The sequence below is a fragment of the Macrobrachium nipponense genome, chromosome 30 (assembly GCF_015104395.2).
Source record: "Macrobrachium nipponense isolate FS-2020 chromosome 30, ASM1510439v2, whole genome shotgun sequence".
In the NCBI taxonomy this organism is placed as follows: domain Eukaryota; kingdom Metazoa; phylum Arthropoda; class Malacostraca; order Decapoda; family Palaemonidae; genus Macrobrachium; species Macrobrachium nipponense.
The window spans coordinates 26053638-26074631 of record NC_087218.1 but is presented as its reverse complement, the minus strand read 5'-3'; the positions used below and the strand labels follow the sequence as shown (position 1 = coordinate 26074631).

The following is a 20994-nucleotide window of genomic DNA, read 5'->3' as shown; positions in this document are numbered from 1 at the left end:
CACACACACACATATATATATATATATATATATATATATATATATATATATGACTGGTAAACAATGTTGTTATAACAGAATTCCATCTAATAAAAGGAGCCCATAAAAACACCAAAATATAGAGTGAAATACTCTTTCAGAGACAGCAGTCTCTGAAATATAGTATTTCTCTCTATATTTTGGTGATTTTATGGGCTCCTTTTATTATATATATATATATATATATATATATATATATATATATATATATATATGTGTGTGTGTGTGTGTGTGTGTGTGTGTGTATATGTATATATATATATATATATATATATATATATATATATATATATATATATATATATATATAAAGAATCCTACCAGATAAACCGAGAAGAGAGAGATGATAACAGGCACAGCTATTATTATTATTAACTTTGTTATTGCCGATGATTTCACCAAGGCCTAGTGGAAACGAGAAATATTGGCGGGGGAGGAAGAATTCACTTTAGGCCCAGTTAACCGTGAGGAAAGCGATAGGCTTATGCTAAGAGAAGCTTCACAGTTTGCGAAATTTTAAAACGAGTCAGAGAAAACGACAATTTCCAGGTCGATATTTGATGGAAACAGTTGTATAGAACGCATTGGAAAATGTCATGGTGCATAATTGATGGACGATCGAACAACACGAAAAGCGATAGTCCTGTAACCCGTTGACTCGATGCACACAATACGGAATTGTAGATCAAAGCCAGAAGAATCTGTTGGCCTGAGTCTATTTTCATCCGTATCTGGAATTTTAATGAACTACCGTACGTCAGTGGGAAGACATTAAGAAAATAAAAAGCTATAAAATATTACTACAAGGCCGCGTCCTTAAGTAGCTAAATGGTATGAATCTAAATGTTACAACTGCCTTCATTGTAGTTCGTCCAGCGTCGTCGTCAGCGTGATTCAAGAGAGGCAAGACTGTGATAATTTTTTTAAGGATGCTAACATGTGACTGTGTGTAAGTGCGTTTGTGTATGTGCGTGTGTGTGTGCAGTAACGAAATGTGTGCGTGAGAATCGACACCGTAGGAGCGCGTATGCGCGCTGATACAGCTGGCAACTGCGAGCGTCTCTCTCTCCCTCTGTCTAGTCGTGAGCAAGTCGCCGCCCCGGTAACACCACCTCATCGTATCTTGTGTTGAAAGCACACCAGTGACAAAAAATGGCCAAGATTGTAGGAAAGTACAAGCTCGAGACATCCGAGAACTTCGATGAGTTCATGAAGGCTCTGGGTAAGTGTGAGCTCACCGTGCACATGTCGTACTTTCAGAGATTATTGTTGTTTACTGGTATAACGTTGGGAGCGGCACAATCGATATACACCGCGGGTCCGGCACGCCGCGTGACAGATGTCTAACCTCCGCCTCCCCCCCACCCCCCCCGCCCCCAACCTCGTGAAAACGTGCGTCAGCAACAGATTTTGCCGGGACGAGGATGATTTTTTTAGACCTGTTCCGTTTAATGTCAGAATATCGTATTTCGGTATCTGAAGCCTATGGTTTATGAATATTATTGTAAGTAAATTACTTTTGTAGTTCAGCAAATTAGGCCTAGGCTACAAAAGCAAAGCAATACTAGGTATACCGGGACGAGAATTGCTTATTTAAGCTTATTCGAAGTATCGTATATCTTAATCCAGGTTCTTTTTGAGTTTTGTAGTTGATGGGTTCAATCCATTTCGGTAATTTAACCACTTACAGAAGCACAGCGTAGGCAGAGCAGGAGGAGAGCCACTTAAGCCTATTCCGTTTTCCTAATAAAGCCAAAGCCGTCAGAGTATCTTGTGAGTGTTCTATATATTGTCGAATTAGCGATTTTGTACTTGGGTCAATTACAGAAGCCCACCAGTAGGCGGAACGGGACGAGAATGTTACGTTATTTAGGTCTATACCTTGTTATATAGATCTACCCATTCCATTTGTAATGTAATTTATTGTCAAGACTGTTCCTTATGAATATCCTCGCTAAATTGGCAGTTTTATGCCTTAGCCAATTACAAAAGCACAGCTTAGTAGGTATAGGCAGAACAGAATTGACACTTTTTTCTTTTATGCCTATTTTCTGATATTGTAAGCTTCGAAATAGTATATATTTATACAAAAGTTTATTGCTATTTGTAACAGTGCATGTGCCTTGGCCAGTAGTACCTAGTATATACTGTGCATATGAAGTTAGTTCCATGCTAAGCTTATTCTCATTTTTGGTATTGGTATGCTGGTTTTGCCGAAAAGATAATTTTAAGTTTGTTTTACTTTAGAAATGAACTGGGGATTCAAAGAGACGAAGTAAAAATCTTTGATCGTTACTAGAATTAATTATCGTGTATCCCCAAATGAGACTTGCATTAGGATTTAGACCGATTATTTACCATACCCCGTATCTTGTCAAATTTTCATGACTTTAAGGTTGGTTTGAATTTGGTACTTTGTCAAAATTAATTTTGAATAGACTTTGTCTACTTAATTATAGACTTACGTGACAAGTCATATTTGATAAGGTTTCTGAATCGATACGAGGCAAACACTGGGTAGCCTTGGTCACTTTTAGTTGGAGTGGCTGCCGGTTTAATCTGAAGTTCCTGGGATAAGTTATCCCAGGAGCTTTCTGAAAGCCTTCTGTCGCATTTTAGTCAAATACCCATACTCTCAGAAAATGTAGACTCCACTATTTATACAATTGCAAGTGGTTCATGACTAGAGGTACCCTAAAGAATATCTATACAATATTGCGGTGGGGGTAAAAATACAAATTTGCGACCTATCATAATCTTCAGACAAAGTATTTAATAAACATATGTAATAAGCGTACTGGTAAACACAATTATCAAAGTTTTCCATGACAGTAATCACTCAAATTTGTTGAAAATTAATGAAGCCATTCTCTCTCTCTCTCTCTCTCTCTCTCTCTCTCTCTCTCTCTCTCTCTCTCTCTCTCTCTCTCTCTCTCTCTCTCTCTCAAACAATACTCTGATCGTACCGTATACACATATGAAAACAATGTGCATTTCCTAGCGCCTGGTACCTACTATTGTCATCACCATGGAATCACAAGGTTGTGGTCTCAACAGCCTTTTTACACTAGTTTCCAATGCTCACATTACTGTTGTAGCGACAGAACCTTTTTACTACTAGGTATATTTAGGTGGTACCGAATATAGGCTTATCATTTATGAATGCTGTTAGTTACTTTTACATGTGGCTGTTATAGGTAGTCTCAGTTCTGTAAAGGTCATGCTAACGAATTAACTTTATAGTGTTATTTAGACTCAGGCTCCGTTTAGTCTACCATTACCAACCTAACGGTAATTCTTGTCGAGAACAAAGAAAAAGCTGTTCTGAAATTTTTCTTCCCTGGTGATTATCTGCGGGATCATAATATGCGTAGGTCATATTTTGGCGATATATATACGTGCTTGAAAATCACAGTAGTTGCACGTGACTCCATGATATAAGCAAATACCACTAAAAGTAATAGGCAGAAATTCGAACCGATCGCTTTCGTCCTTTAATGAGACACTCGAGGCACAAAAATGAAGTTACAAGGTAAACAAAAAGATCCAAGAATACCAGATCGGTTAATTGTCAAAAAGGTAAAAATCAGAGATGGTCCAGGATAATCGGAGATCACACGGTCACAAACTAAAGCAGACTAAACCGTAAGAGAAACTGAAGCTTAACCAAGCAAAGTTTAAAAACGGCTATACTACTGAATATATTAAATATAAGTAACAAAATTAGTTAGTATTAAGAGAGGTGAATGCATTCGGTGTCTGGCCCTTGACATCACTCAAAAAAGAAAGAAAAAAAAACATGTACGCTGGATTTTCAATTTACCCACTAATGCCCCAGTGGCCTTTGCAGGTCTGTATCGAATATATTTTGGGATTGGATTAATTCCCATGGCGTAACCAAGGCTACGTATGGCAGCCGTGCGCCAACCAGATCACGCGTACTAGTCGAAGGTTGCATATTATTAATATATAATTGTATTATGAAACCCCCACTTGCGCACAGATGAGTTGTGCCGAACTAAAATTGTGTGAATATTGATTTCCGTTGAAATGATAGAATTTTTCTCTCTCCGAATAATAATATTTGAAGGGAAATTGGTAGTTTGGGGCTGGTGTTTTACGACATGACTTTCCTCGACTCAACCCCCGCCCCCCCTCGTATGAACGTTTAATAAATTAGATATTCTTGTTTGGTTTTATGTACAGCCTTCCACAGGGATTATTCCCTCTCTGGCGGCCCTTGTGCGATTTCAAATAGGTTGCTTATATTTTACAATATTGTCTTCTAGTGTTTTTCCATCAGTATCGTAGCTCCTGCAGAGTAGGAGTCTTTATTTCTATTTTAAATGTGCTTTCTTGTATGATCTTCACTTCATGCGATATTTTTTGCATACTCTTGTTCCAATGCTCTCTCACCTGACTTACAATGTACTCCAGATTCAAATAGCTTATATGCTTTCCTTGCATGTCTTGTCACAATACATATTCGGTAGATCTAGGGTACTATTCCGCGGCGACCTAGACTATGGAAGTTGCGGTTTTTCCATGCAGTTTTACCTCTTGGACAATAATTTTAAGTAATATTTATTCAGACGACTGTAATTAGCCCCCGGGGACCAGTACTAAACACTGCGAAATACATTGAACGCCCTAATCCCTAGTGGATGTCGTACCCGCGGTTACGTTCCTTGCAGTCCGTGCGGAACAATTCTGTAGAATTACCTCAGTTTCGTTTTAGTTTTTTCGCAGACTCTCTCTCTCTCTCTCTCTCTCTCTCTCTCTCTGTATTACTGATTACCGTTTCGAGAGAAAATTACAGAGTATGATTATCATCGGCATCAGTTTATAACTAACCTTGTGTTAGTTTAAAATTCCTGGTAGTTCAATTGTGTAAATGCCAAACAGCAGTGGACTCAGGACGCTGCCATGGGGCACTCCTCTAGTTAGGCCTTTCTTTTTTTGATATCATATTTGACATATAACAACTGTAACCTCTGTTTTGTAAGTAGCTTTTGTACCATTTGAGTACATCTTCAGTGCCTACTGCTCTCAGTTCAAGCGGCAGATTATAGTCAACCGTATCAGATGCTGCACTTCAGTCGAGCATAACCAGGATACCAAATTTTCACTTGCCCCCATTTTTATCATATTTGGAATTGCGCACTAGGTAGTTTCTGTAGCTTTTTTCTGTAATCTGGCTGAACATCAGGTATTATATTGAGTTGTTTCAAGTGTTGTTACGTTTGTTCGTGTACTACCGTTGCCACGTATAAGTTTTGATGAGTACGATAGGTTCAATATAGGTGATAAAGAAAATCATAGCTTCTAAGCCAAGATTTTCTTAAGAAGATATGATTTTCTTTATCACCTTTTCCTTTGTAAGCCGGCCTTATACAAGCAAGCTTTTCACTATTTGGGAAGGATGCCTGTGCTAAACTCATTTGGACAGTATCAAAATATAGCTCCCGCAACGGATCTGGTTTTTTGCCTCTATTGTCACTTGAGAGGTAATTTTCAGGTTTTTTTTATAGTTTTTTCAAAGTCATTAATGTTCAGTTCATCTAAATTAGGTACTGAATTTGCTGTTACTCCTTATGATCACCGGTAGATCAGAACGGACCTCCTTTAAACTATGACATTCTTCAAATTTTTTTTTTCAAAGTAGTTCACAAAGTTATCAGCCAGATTTGTGTGGTCACAGGTTACATCAGGTAGAACTTTTTCTTTTAAGTCCTAATATTCCTTTTTTTTTCTTTTCACTTCATATTTTATTGTAAATTGTTTTTTTTTGTTTTTTTATAATTATTGTTGTACTAATTTCTGGCCGTTTCATACAGTGATCAATTTTCATTACTTGATTTTTTCTATCTTTCCATTTTTCTTCAATTTTTGTTTCTAGGTTTTCTAAGAAAGCGGCTTAGTAAAGTCTTTAGAGCCCATAAAGAATAGTGAATACAACCTAATCAGGCCCTTTTACAAATGTCTTTGAGTGATTGATTTTGGAAATTTGATCCTATTGTTCAATTTACACAAGCTGGGAAAGTGTTTTTGAACTCTTAACTATCCAACTCTTAACTTATGACCGGAGAGGCATCCTCTTGAAATTCGAAGCATATTTTTATAGCGGTAATTTCCAGTTTGTGGTGTTTAGTTATTAGTCCCATTGTCTTCTTGTCCTGGTTTCACTTTCATTCGTTATTTGGGATAATGAATAAGTAAGGATTGAAATTTGGGACGCGATAAGTAGTATGGTTGAATGGGTGATTGTGAAACCCAGCGTGTGAGGTTGAATAGGGTAACATCGGTTGTATTCAACCCATTCATTGCTTGTAGTCTGGAGTTAGTATACCGTGCTGCAGCGCCGGTGGGTGGGGTGAGTGGATATGACGATCTAGGAGGTTTGAAGAAATGCCAGCTTGCTATTGGCTGGCGGCGGAGGCGCGGTCTCGTACGATGCCGATGGCGCAGCTGCAGCGTTTTCCACCTTGGAGGAATGATCATTACTTCCTCCCTTCCCCTCACAGTCCCAACCCCTCCCCTGGCGGTGGCGGAAGACTGACGGCACACGTGGTCATGAGAATTGTAGTCTCGTTTGTTCCAGCCCATGCTTTTTCTTTCTCTGTTTTTTCTAACGTGCGATATTCTCTAGTTTCATTTTGATTTCAATTCTATCATGGAAATAATCACATTGTATTAAGTAGGTAGATTAATTTTAAAAAAGGTGAACTGGGAAATGGACACAACCAAAAAGACTAAAGGGTTCCAACTTTTTCTCAAGATAATGTGTGCTCAGATATCAGAGAAGTTCATTGGTCAAATGATGCGGATTCAGCGAACGTCTGGCGCCTGAAATAAGACTGTCATCATGAAACCTCAGTATCGTCTATTGATTATGAGAGACTTGAGGGATTTTTTTAAAACCTCTGGCGATGATAAGTTTTTCTGGTATTGGCCCCTTCGCGGCGAATAGTTGCTGCAAATATTTGCTGTAATCTTGATGCAGTTATCGTGTATGTGACTGTTTATTGAAGTGATGAGTATCTTGAGGATTTCCCTGTGTTCGAGAATCCTTTATCCTTACCAGTTAAGTTTATCTTAGTTTAACCAGACCATGAGCCGATTATAGCTCTACTAGGAAGCAGTTGGCTACTTAGCTACGGGACCTACAGTTTACTGTGGGGTCCGAACCACATATCAAGAAATCAATTACTAATCACCAGAAATAAATTCCTCAGATTCCGCGTTCGCAGAGCGGCGAGCGAACTCCGGCTACCAAATCGGTAGGCGAGCATGCAACCCGCTTATCTAATGAGGAACTATCTTGCATGTAATATCCTACCACTAACTAGTTTCATGCTAGATACGTTTTGACTAAATCACCATAAGGTCATTTTTTTATGTACCTTGGTGTCATCGGTTTCCTCAAGTATATTATTGATCTGTTATTTGAAGTCTCCTGTAATCAATGTGAAGAGGTTAACAAAGGAAATATTTGTGGAAATCTGAAATGTGCCGAATGAGAAAAGGGTTTATGTCGTGGAAGTGACTTGAACAGAAGCTAGACTAAGGTCGGTCAGTTGCACACAAATTGAAACGATGAGAAAGCTGATCGACAAGAAATGGGCGGGTGTGTTGTAGACTTAGGGAAAAAAAAAGTGCATACGCAAAGCGTTAATATATTAGATATTATAGGATAAAGCTGTGAAAAAGCTATGCTATAACGGAAGCTAGGGAAAGGGATGCGAAGAGGAGGAATGGGTAAATAAAAATATTAAATACAAGAGTAGCATTAACGAATCTTGGGCTTCTAACTTACATTTAGGGTTCTTAGGATACCAGGAGGAAATCGAAAAGAGGAGAAAATATTGTAGATCGTTAACGGGCTGGGTAAATAAAATTAGTTATATTTATAATGATAGTTGTATCTTGATAGACCGGTAAGATTAGGGCTTGGTCAAATGGGAGGAGCAAATTGAATTAAGAATGCAAAATCCCTCTAGATGTAATTGAAGCTGTAGCAAAGAAAACGGTAGGACTTAGTGTAGACACAATACTCATTGACGACTGTATATAAGCGACGGTGCAGGACATCAACAAAATTTAAGGTTGTAAGAGATAAAAACCGAAGTGAAAAGGAGCGTTAGCGAAGTGTTAGGAGATATAATTTTGAAATAAAGATGAAAAGAGTATTCTGCAATGTAAAACATAGTTGTGGAGGAAATGGAAGGCATAAATAAAAATATATATACCAAAGAATACAAAGATTATAAATGTTCAAGAAACACAAGTAATACGATGTTCTCTTGATAGGAAGAGTTATTAATACCGTACAGCGGTGATGAACATCACTGAAACAGGAAAGGCTGCAAAAGATAGAAACAGGTTATCGAGGAAAATACTGCGAGCTCTTAGAAATGCCGCAGTACGTGTACCTTAAGGAGAGAGAGAGGTTATGCGGAAAATGTAAACTAGTTTAAGAGTGGAAGAACGCTTTTAAGAAAATAGAAATGTGTGTATTCGAGTAACTCATTTTTAAGAGTCGGATGGTGAGCATAATAGATGAAAAAGGAAGCTGTAAATGCAGCAGTTGTTATAAAATATTCAGGAAATGTGGTTTCATATTGACTGACGTCAACGGTATTGGCTGTTTTATATTGGGCATGAGAGAAGCAGCTGGGTAACCAAGATTAATTTCCATGGCGTGGAAGAGGTAGCCTGCATTAATACAGCATATGATGAAAGTTGTGGGGGAAAGTGGAGAGGAGTGGTTAGGGGGAGGGGAAATCTGTTCGTGCCAGAATGTAAGCTATCATGGTGACATCTAATCTTCGGATACAGTATCTCCCTGTGGGACGTAATTCTGCCCTAAACTGGTGGGATATGAAAGGAAGGGATGCTGAGGGGAAATGGGATTGGGGGGAGTGATGGGCAGGCCTTGTAAAGCAAAGTGAGGAAAGGAGAAGTGGAGGTCAGAAACTGTATCTGCATAATGTAATCCTGTAAATCTTTATATCAGTTTTGCGAGATGCGATCTCACGCAGACAGCCACATCCTCTGGTAGGCGTCATGAATCTGCATAAGATCACAGACAATGTTTCAGAGGCAACTTGGTGAATATCTTAAGAGGCCGTCTTGACGAAACCGCGAAACAACGTTGCGTAAATGTATCATCTTCACCATTACCGCAGAAACCGGTCGGGGCAGGCGAAGTCAAACCAAATCCGTATTAAGGAAGAGGGTCTGATAATGGGTATTTCGTGCCTCTGTTCAGTATCTTCGTGTATGACATTATGGGAAGTGAGATGGTTCACATAAGTATGTGAAGGCGAAGCTGGACGTTGGTTTATTTTTTTTTCTGGGTCTGAAACTGCAAAAACCTGGAAATGGATTTGTGTATTAAGTATTATACGGTTTTACGTAAGTTTGTCGTTGGAAGGTTGGTGAAATTTTGTACCTTTCAATAGAACGAAATTGTAGTTATAATACATGTTAGATTATCGAATGAACGGCTGAACAAACTTGAAATGACAGTCTCTCTCTCTCTCTCTCTCTCTCTCTCTCTCTCTCTCGCTCGCTTCTCCTCATCTCTCTCTCTTCTCTCTCTCTCCCTCTCTTCTCTCTCTCTCTCTCTCTCTCTCTCTCTCTCTCTCTCTCTCTCTCAATACAAATTTCAGTGGATCCATCCCAAGATAATCACTTTTTACCTTGATATTAAATCTGTGTGAATAATATAGTCGTTCCGTATTTGCAGTAGCTACTCTGTGTATTCACAGTATTAGAGCTCATCAGTAAGTTACTGGCCTTTACAGCCTGTGGCAGAGGTCGTGTTAGGGCCGTCGACCTTCTTGCTAGTGCCTGGTACAAGGATCAGATGAGCTGGACAAGATCTCGAAGACTTCCCTTAACGGAACTTTAGTTGCTTGTAGCATAAGACGATGTTTATTAAGATGTAGGTGTGACTGTTCTTTCAGCCTTGTTTGTGGCGCCATGGTATTTGAGTTCATTGACCGAAAGCAGTCTCCTTGTTCAGTGTCAACGGAGCTTGTGCAACTGCATGGCCTTGTTTTTCTGAAAGTCCATTTTCGCATGTACTGTTAAGTATTCAAGGGACTGTTGACCTACTTTAGTGCAGGTTTTATATGAGGCTCTTAATCTGCTCATTTTTGATGGGAAGAGAGGATTGTCTGTCTATGAAGAATTGTGATTTGGCTTCTCAATGTATGTTTCTTGACGGGAGTAAAGTCATTTTATATGATTTTAACATTTGTGGCTTTATCTTGACCTAATCTAGAAATGGCATTGAGTGAGGATTACCAACAAATTTTCGTTACTGATATATGTATATCATACATATGTATATTATATGCTGTATAAACACTATATTGTGCGAGTGTTAGGCAGGTAATTTTTTTATGCCTGACGTTGACTCCACAATTTTACTTAGGTTGGTTAAGGGATCCTCACGTCAATAATGAAACCTGTTTTTCTTCACTTTTCACCGCTATTTATGTCTGGATATCACGTATATTTCCGGTTCTATAGAATCTTCGTCACGCTGTGGGTCATAATAGCGGAAAATATACAGTTTACCGGTTTTAATGTTAGAGTTGTCACTTCGGTAAAAAATAAGAATTGTTGCATTTGATTTTTGCCGTAGTAAAAGTAATTTATTTACTAGCTTTTACTCGGTTTTGGATGTGTTGTAAGAAGATAACCATCCCATTTTGTTAGGTAATATGTACAATAGTTTAATTTTTAATGTAATCCAAATTAAGACCGTGTCATCTGCCTTATTAAAATAAGTTAGTCATTGGATTTTGGTCATGAATCTCGTTATGTCTTAATATACGCCTAGTTATCATAACTGGCAGTTGATGTTTTTGCTAGTGACTGTGATGACCAGCAAATATTTATAATGTTTTTGCCTGTGACCCTAATAACTAGCGTATATTTGTAACACCTACTTGGATACTTACATTGCGAAGGGGTTTTTGATCAAGATTAGAGCAAGCAAGTCAAATTTGTTGTCAAGTCGGGTATGTTTGTCAAGGAATCTACCATATTGATTTCGCTGATGTCGCAGCACTAGCACTTATTAAAGAGGTTGTCTGTTTGGTATTTAACGTTTTAAACATTTATTGGTTTTATTAGTGTCGTCTTATGTGCATAGACTTAATAGTATATGGAGTGGTGAATGCTATATATTATCAGTAAAAATCAACTTAAGCCCTTACATTTCTAATTTACACATTTCTTGGACTTCACCGACGGTGCCTCTAGGGTGAGCAGTCTTTTTAGTAACGAATAGTGTTAGGAAAAAGAGAGAGCAAGCCCAAGAAGGAATCCAGAAATGAGGGACATCGGTCGTAGTTTTAATTGCCCAGATTTGATACTGAATGGTTTTAACTCCTTTATTGTGATTTGTCAAATGGAGGGTGTCGTTTCGCCCCCTAAGTAAACATAAAGGAAATCTAGGGTTTTTCTTTGACTACTCGACTCAAATCAGCAAAAGTTTAGTCTTATGTTGTTTATTTGAAACTAGGCTTACAACAATCTCGAAGATTTGGCAAGTTGTTCGCTGTGATTACATCTTGCTATCAAATAGGATTAGTATAGTTATTATGGAAATCTGATTCTTGCATCAGAAACACATTCGGTAGGTGAGCAGCTCCCTCAAACTATTACCGTTAACGAATTTGGGTACTGGACAGTACACTTGACCATTAGTACATGATTGTCGCTTACTCCACAAACTACTTTGTACGTTGTTGTTCTTGTTCTTGTTGGGAAGAGCCTAAAATTGTCTGAAAACGGAGTTTCGCTTTGAGTTAAAGATACAGAAATTATAGGATAGAGTATTTATGATATATTTAATAGGATGAAAATTTTAAAAATAGTGCGCATGTAAAACAGCACATAAAAATTTAAATTTTCATTGGTGAAATATGAATTTACGCTGTTTCTGTTCAATTTTGTCTCTACATATAACAGACTGTATTCACGTGTTTAATTTGTCTTTATTTGATCCTTGTTATTAGTATGAGTAATACTAAGCATGAGTATACATTATGAAGACCACTTTAAGTCAGGAGCATAATGTTTATAACTTATGCCTGAGCAGAGAATCTTGCACGCGTCCCGAGGGACCTGGAGGTCGGATCACGCCTTGTTAAGTTGGCATGAAAACAATAATTATCAGAGCACCGGTAACAGCAGATGTCACTGGTTAAAGGTTGCGGTTGTTACTAGTTCTTTATGAGAGTGAGGTTTGCAGTGTCCGTGTCCGGCCCCATTGTATTCTATTATTTATCGAATTGCGGTATGGCAGACCTCGATCTAATCGATTGCCGATCAGACAGTTTTGATTTTCCACAAGTTTGTGGCCTCTCCCGGCCCTGCTCTGTGCTGTGTGTCATGTAGTTGTCATAACAGGGTTGTGTATGTTAAAATTACATTATTGGTACAGGACACAGTGTTCGGCCATAACTTGAATGTGTGCTGTTTTGTAAACCCATTATGACTATTTTGCTTCAGTATAAAATTACATTTTGTCCGGAGGTCTTATTACGGAATGGGATTCTGCTCTCCCGTAATTTGATAATATAATTTAAGAAATAATGGTGATACAGTGGACACCTCTTTCTCTGGTACTCTGTTAGGGTACCGGATGCACGTTTACTTGATGAACTAACTTTGACAGTATTAACTGTATATCCTTTCATATACTTAGTACTATCTCATTTTACGAAAAACTTCGTTACCCGTGTTTAGTTAGGTGACTGCTTAATTCTCGAGAGTATGGCTCGAGCTTTGAAAGGGACGGTTGCAGGAAAAATGAAGCCAGGATGTTAGTGAGCATGATTTGAGTCAGAGATTCTCCAACAAGGATTCAACACCGTTGGCAATTTAAGGAGAAGTTATTGGCATAAATTAAATTACTGCGTTGTAAGCAATTGCTCCTATTTTTCCCCTCTAGGCTTTTTGTCCTTGTGAGTTAATAAAATTGAAGAATTTTCCTCCCACGTGCTGGAGGTAGTGGGAATGCTCATGTTTATTCTCAGCCCTAGAATTCCTTTGGAGAATCCCAGATTACCAATGAAAAGAGATTCTCTATGGAATTTTTGAGATTAAAAATTTGATGGATCCATATTGACTTTTTACCCTGACCCACATTCACCGTCACAGCACGAAAGAGTAGGACGCATTTAACATAGTATTTGTATTCGTGTAGAAGATTGTTTGGAATATATACTAATACGCACAGTTTTCTGTATGCTTCCTGTAAGTATAGTGTAATTCTGAGGTCAATTTATTTATTTTTTATATATAATTCAGAGATATTGCGGAGTACTTCCTATTGAAGTAATCTTCCTTGGTGTAGAATTCCAGATCTGGAAGAATGTCCGCTTTGGGTGCCAAGGGAGAATGTACTATGTCATTTCACTCCTCCGATCTCTAGGTGGGACTGTGGCCATTGAATTCTTTCGTTACGTAAATACCTGTGGGTTTTATTGCCATTTTTTCTTAGTAGTTACTTTCATGTTATGAAGGCAGTTGTCTTGATCGAGATCCAGAGTTTTGTGATTTGCATAATATACAATGATACACCACTTGTAGTTATGGAGGAGGGGTGATATCTGTGATTGTATAATGGTTCATTCTGTTAGATTCTCTCCCATTCTCCATCCACGGCTACGACCAGTCAATTGAATGGTTGCTAGAGACATTGACGTTATTATAGTTTCATTGAAGAAAGGAGTTCATTTAACGTAATTTAACGAAAATTACTTCGAAACCGTGATAATTTACTAACCAAGTGAGTTGACTGAACTATTTATCGTCAAGGCGTGGGCCTCTGTTCTCATATCAGGAGAATAAAATATTTAACGAAATATTTGTAAAGGAAACGCCATTTTGCATGACCCTTATACAGCTCTTAAATATTTAATCAGAAGTTCCCTTTAAATATTTAGTGAAGCCAGTCGACACCGGACTCGGCTGCGCCGCGCAAGTTATATGGACGAGGGGTGGGGGTGTGTGTGATATGTTCCGTATTCTATGGATGTGCTGGTTTGGTATTTGGTAGTGTGCGCGTTTCTCTTTTTTAGTTGCTTTATTATGGTTATAAGTATTCGTATAGACCAAGCCCAAATGGGCCATTTACTCCAAAGTATGCTGCACAGTATAGTATTACCCATCATAGAAAAAAAAAATTATAAAATAAAATTAGTAACTGAGAAAGCAATGCTTTATATTCTTTGTCATAAACTGCAGTAAAATGTATCAATCAATCAAACAGACTAACTTTATTTTTCGTTGCTTGTAGTTATGCGATTAATTTAGTTCCTTTATAAAAATGAAACCTTAACTATTTTATTTTGTTCGAAATTACCAATACCCAAGGCTGCACATTATTGAGTGATACTAAAGTCTCTTAGTTTCGAGTACTACTCAGAAATAGCAGAGGTACAACACTTGGTCTATTGATAGGTTGTGAGCCATGACATAATCACCAAATAAAAAAAAGGATTAGCTTAATTTTTTTTGTATATATTTTTTAATCGTCAGGGTCGTTCTTGACGTCAAGGATTTTCCCTTGCCAGTTTAATCATTCGCGTGAGCCAACGAGCAAATTATCCATCCCTGCTTGAGCAACGATTGGCGTGGTGCCATCGTGAACAACGAGCCAGGGTTATGTTTGTAGTGCCTGTTTGTAGGCACTAAACTCAATACATTTATTTTTTTAATGCGGTGATTGGTATGGAGAGAGAGAGAGATTATGATTGTCAGAATTCCTTCATGGTCATCACTAAATGGTTTCTTTGTTTAAGGCCCACGAAACCTTGGAGCAGTGTACGTGTGTGTGTGTTGTGTGTGACTCAGATCATAGAAACGTAAAGCTAATAATGCGTCTACCGACCCAAATAGCTAGTCCTGCTCTTGCTTGCATGCATGCATGGAAGAGCTCGGTTGCTAGGTGACGTGATAGTTTACTACTAACCTAGACCAAAATTTTCAGACGGTATAATACCATTTCTACGGTACGGTTTTGTCGGAAACCAGATGGCAAATGTTCAGTACTTTGTCTGCCCTTCCTGCAATTTTTATTGTTGGCCAGAAAGGGAGAAACACACTTGCCATTTCTTTCATATAATATGAACGAAGAGTCTATTTTCTATTGGGAGCGGGAATACGGTGGAATAGTCATCTTGACGATTGGACTCATTATTTAGGTAAGATCTCGAATTCCTATCGAGAAGCAACTCCGTTTCAAGTAACATTAAATGAAAATATTGCACACAATTTTGTAGGGTTTATGACACCTATGGATAGCAACCATCAGACTAAAGGTTTTAATATTTTCAGCGGGTGTAAACCGTTATTTTTCGTAATTTAAGTTTATAGAAAGCCATATGCAATTGGAATATTTTTGCATATATTCGAAGCACTTGAGAACTCAACCGACACCTACATTATAATTTTGTAGTTAATACTGAAAATTAGTTACAAAGCCAGACAGCACAGAATTAGTTTTAACTTGATTGTACCATATTTCTGTAAAGCCTCGGCCTCAACTGTGAGACTTTAAAGCCAGACATGATTTTCTTTTTTCTCGGTTCGCTGTGATCCACACCAATTTTATTTAATTTGCGAGGCCATTTCCTCCGGTCAGCCAGCTGCGTTATTGCTGCCAAGTGGCTCTGAAGGGCAGGGAGGGTTTCAAGCAATCAACTTGCCCCGGGGTGATTGAGGCTCCTCTGTGCATATTTTGTATCTCAACTACAGCATTTACTTTGCAATGCTACTTGGCATCTTTCATGATTTCGGGGACCGAATAGCGTTAAATGAAGGCTTAACATCCACGCCAATTGAAGTAAATTGGGACCCCCTTCAGTAAGAACGCTCTCTCCCTTTGACTGCCCCATGGCCATCTCCCTACCGCCATCATTCCTCCTTTCATTTCTGCCTATCGCACTTCCTTTCGAGATCTTCATTTATCAGTTCTGTCACTTAACACACTTAATCGCAGTTTTTCTTTAACGTCTTGTCTCAGTTTCCTTAATTCTTTCAATTGTTTCTCAATCGATGTGTTTCAGCCGTCTTGCCTTTTTCGTTGTGTTCCCGCCTTTTCGTTTTAATTTTTGGCTTTCTGCCATTGCATTTATTTCTTCATCTTCCCGGATGTTGTTTATCCATCCCTTAATTTCATGTTCAGATTGGCGTTCTTGTTCCCTTTTCATTTCAGATCACCTGATATCTTCCGATTCTTGAATTAAATTATTTGAATATAGAATTTAGGACAGGCCAAGCACTGGGACCTGTTAGGTAATTCAGTGCTGAAACTGAAATTGACAGTAAAATCTTTGAAAAGCCGTCTTGCCTTTTTCGTTGTGTTCCCGCCTTTTCGTTATAATTTTTGGCTTTCTGCCATTGCATTTATTTCTTCATCTTCCCGGATGTTGTTTATCCATCCCTTAATTTCATGTTCAGATTGGCGTTCTTGTTCCCTTTTCATTTCAGATCACCTGATATCTTCCGATTCTTGAATTAAATTATTTGAATATAGAATTTAGGACAGGCCAAGCACTGGGACCTGTTAGGTAATTCAGTGCTGAAACTGAAATTGACAGTAAAATCTTTGAAAGGTGTAACGGGGAAAACCTCGCAGATGCACAATGAATCGACTGTTAGAGGAGGGTGGAAAGTAAGATGGAAGAAAGAAAATAGGAAAGGAGGTACAGTAAAAGGACTGAAATGGGTTGCAGCTAGAGGCCGAAGGCACTCTACAAAGGACCTAAGTAATGCTTACAGGTGTACTGAGGGCACGACCACCTACAGGGCTTCCCACTCTTCCTTTTAGGTAACCTACAATTTTAACTCTTTGTTTTGCAGTCTCTCTTTCTATCACCCCTTCTCAAGTAGCCCCCCACCCAATTCCATCGTAGTTTCTGCGGTATTGTGTTCTCTATTCAGGTTAGATATTAGGGTTAGCAACTTTACTGTTGATACAGCTGTTCTGCTTGAGAGTGAAGCTTTGTTTGTGACTCCCTGCTTTCAGAATTTCATTCTGTAAAGGGAAGATGGAAATAAGGTACCTTAATGACAGGCAGATGGAAGCAGTAAAGTTAATGGGTCACATCTTGCTTGTTTTTCTGTCTTGGTCAAGTTTACAGTTGGCTGCATATTAGTTTTGGTCAAGTTTACAGTTGGCTGCATATTAGTTTTATGATTTTGCATTGGTTGCTACCATCAGTCTTAACAGAATACATCCAGTTGGTACAAGGTCACTGTCACACGAGTTGCATTTTCTTCCTAGAAGTGAATAAGTTGAACAAATATCTCTTGAATTTTCCCCATTTGTTTTTAATTTGAAGTAGATTCCTATTGGTGTTTTTTCTTGTGTACAATGAACAATTGTGAAATCGCAGTAACAACGCAGAGGTATAAATTCGAATTAATAAAAATTAAGTCCAACTATGTATGTGGCCGTATGACTCGTAACACTTGAAAATTGCTGTTGAGTCTTTAGGAAACCACAAGTTTTATCCTTTAGCCCATTCCCTTAGTAATCATGGGCCATCTCACATTACTTAAGTTTTTAAGAAATTTGACCCCTCATGGTATCTGTAGTTCCTAATCACGAATTTAATTAAGCTGAATAAGGGGGACCTTTGTACTCTGATTTGGTGGGATTAAGGATAGTAGTGCTTAAAAAGAAGAAAAAAAAATTCTAATGCGGGTCACTGTCATAATTTGTCTAGGTTGAAGCCTTCCTACTGCCATGTATGTAATATACACTGTATGAAGTAGAACTGTTTTTGTGTAGATAACTTGGAAATATCGTGAATGTTTAATTGTATAACTTTTTTGTAAGGATTGTAGATTTTTGATAAATTAAATGTGCTCCACTGGTCACTTGACTTGAGCAGATCTCACAGTAATAGAAGTATTCTGGAAGATTTTTTTTCAAGGTTGCTTCAGTATTACTACTATACACAAATTTTACTGGACTGTAAGGGTTGAGGTTTGTTCACAGCCGACACTTAAGCTGCCACATTCTCGAATTTGCTGTAAGCCTAATTTTAAGTAAGCAATACATAATGTAAGGGTAATGTGAGGGGCTTGCTGCTTTTCAAAGCTTTTATAAAAGTGCCCATTTTTATCCCAAGCAATGCCGGGTACAGCAGCTAGTTTTATATAATAACTTTATTTATACTTCACAGGTGTTGGCTTGGTGATGAGGAAGATGGGTAATACAGCTACCCCCTCAGTGGAAATTACTCTGGAAGATGACACTTACAGCCTAAAGACTGTCACCACCTTTAAGACAACTGAGATAAAGTTTAAGCTGGGGGAGGAATTTGAGGAAACCACTGCTGATGGCAGAGTAGTGAAGGTAAGTGATACCACAAAATTTATAGGCATTTTATGAATTTAATAATCGAATATAGAATGTAGGCCAAAGGCCAAGCTCTGGCACCACTGAGGTCATTCAGCGCTTAAATGTTGAATGAATAAGTTTGAAAGGTGTAACAGGAGGAAAACCTTGTAGTTGCTTTAATAATAAATTGTTGGGAGTGGTTGGAAAAGATGGAAGAGACTATTAAAGAAGGTACAGTAAAAGGGGCAAAAGTGGTTGCAGCTAGTAGTGCCTACAGTGCACTGCTGAGGGGTCATTCAGCACTGAAACTTTAAATGACAGTTTGAAAGGTGTAACAGGAGGAAAACCTCTATGAATAAATGTTTGGAGAGGGTGGAAAGATGGAAGAAGAATATGAAAGGAGGTACAGTAAAAGAAACAAATGGGGTTGCCCCTAGGGGTTGAGATACTGCGAAGAACCTCAAGTAATACCTACAGTGAACCACATGGGGTGCACTGGAGGCACTACCCCTACAGAGGAAGGCAGTTTATGCTTACTACATAAATTACGTATAGTTTGGCAAATTAAACTTAATATCCCGTAGGTGATCAGTAGTAGATTAATGCTGTTGAGCTGTTCCTGTCACACTAAAAACATATTTTATGGTTCTGGTTCAACCACAGAATTCTGCTTACATTGAAGACGTTTATTTCATGACAGAAAATATTTAAAGAAAACAAAGGAAATAACTAAATTAAGTCTTTAAATGTACTGTTAACTCTTTCAAATGTACTACTTTTAATCTTGAAATTAAAAGATTACACATAATTAAGAGCATGTCAATTCTGCATATTTTGCTTTTTTTCCACCATTCTCTTGAATGCTACTAAATGGGAATGTGGTCTTGCTTTTCTGTTGAGGTTTGCTTTGTCCAGACAAGTGAGAAAGTAAAACCTGTTTTTAATTGAATGGGATTGACTAAATAAAATAGGAATGTAGAATATTTCCTCAGAAAAGCAGTAGATATGCAGTAATAGAGCAAAGTTCCAAAGGAATGATAAAGAAATTTAAGTATGGATGGCTATCAAGAATACTAGACTTCATGGGAGTTCATTCCGTTTGTACACAGGAAGCTTGCAGAGAGCTCATAGTTCATACCCAACACCACAATGGGAAAAGCAGTCCGTTTAATTTCTGTAGTGACAATAGAGATTTGCATTAAGTTGAACCATTTGTGCACTAGTACTTGAAAAGACTGGATTTTCAGTGATTTTGGTATTTCAATATGGAATGTATTAAAGGCAAATAAGTTAGTCAGCCTAGTGTAGCAAAGAATAAAACGCCACTTTGCATCTATTTGCAATAATTACTTTTGTTCAGTGTAGCTTAAGTTTTATTAATTTGGCCCCAATAGTTTTTAATTTTAATTTTGAATAGCTTTACATTATTTTTACCTTTTTTCTCTTGCAGTCTACAATTACCCTAGATGGAAACAAAATGACACACAATCAAGTTGGAGACAAGGAAAAGAAAGAAAAGGATTCCCTTCTGACCAGAGAGTTCACAGACACAGAAATGATAATGGTAAGTTGGCTATAATTTTATATTTAGCTTTAACTATTGTGATCAACATGAGTTAGATGTATGCAGTTTTTGTAAATCTTAACTAAACATAAATATGAATGAGTTTTTGTAATTTATATTAAATGTGATAGTAGTTCTTATTGAGTTATTAGTTTCATAGTCTGAAAAGTTGAATTTTTCATTCATTCCAGGAATGCAAAGTTGATGATGTCGTCAGCAAGCGAGTCTACAAGCGCCAAGATTAAAGTGTCTGGAACTGCATTTTCAACTTTTTATTGCAAGAATTGTTAAAATTCATTGCAAACTCACAAATTATGGTTTATGTTAAGTGAGAGGTTTTGAGGCAATTATAACTAGTACATCCACTATGTTACCAGTTCATGTGATTTTTGTTTGAGAAAGTAATTTACATTATCACTGCATTCCTAGTTAACTATTTTTTGTCACTAGTATTCCTAATTAACTATTTTTCCATGAGTTGATTATTAGGACAAGGACTTTAGTCAAAAGTCAAATATTGATGGTGTGACCTGAAGAGGGTTATAAAATATCTGTATTTTGTAATCTTTCTATTAAATATCAGTTATAGAGGTTTGTTTGTCTTGCCAGTTGTAAAGGATTTGGGCACAACTAAGGTCTGTGGTACAATACTTTGTAAATTGGCATGAAGTTACAATAAGAATGGCAGTAGACTTCCACTGACATAACACACACTGGTTTAGACATCTACAAGTTCTGACGAATTTTGTAGCTAATTTTAACAGTGTTAAGGGAAAATTAAATATAATTTTAATTTCTCAAATTGTTCCCAGGTAGAGAACCTCATAAGCAACCAGAGCCAAGATGCTGGATTGGAGCCATCATCTGAACTGCATTCTACTGAATAATCGAAAATGGAATATAAATGGTGGCCTTGACTAAAACTACACTAAACTGTTCAACATAGTCAACATTTTCATGTATCATAATCCATACCACATTACACCACCAAAAACTGCATTATGAGCTT

The 20994-nt window shown here is 37.7% G+C and overlaps 1 protein-coding gene across 1 annotated transcript; it reads left to right on the top strand.

Moving 5' to 3' along the window:
* Window positions 1-1102: 1102 nt before the first annotated feature.
* LOC135202383 (sodium/calcium exchanger regulatory protein 1-like) lies at window positions 1103-20573 on the top strand. Its single transcript, XM_064231760.1, has 4 exons — window positions 1103-1261; window positions 18264-18436; window positions 19872-19985; window positions 20177-20573. Exons 1-4 carry the CDS (start codon window positions 1192-1194, stop codon window positions 20228-20230), a joined length of 411 nt encoding a protein of 136 aa, XP_064087830.1. The 5' UTR covers window positions 1103-1191; the 3' UTR covers window positions 20231-20573.
* The last annotated feature ends 421 nt before the right edge of the window (window positions 20574-20994 follow it).

Coding starts and splice junctions, on each gene's coding strand:
- LOC135202383 (XM_064231760.1), top strand. CDS start 1,192: ATGGCCAAGATTGTAGGAAAGTACAAGCTCGAGACATCCGAGAACTTC. Junction 1,262..18,263: donor TGAGTTCATGAAGGCTCTGG/GTAAGTGTGAGC, acceptor TATACTTCACAG/GTGTTGGCTTGGTGATGAGG. Junction 18,437..19,871: donor CTGATGGCAGAGTAGTGAAG/GTAAGTGATACC, acceptor TTTCTCTTGCAG/TCTACAATTACCCTAGATGG.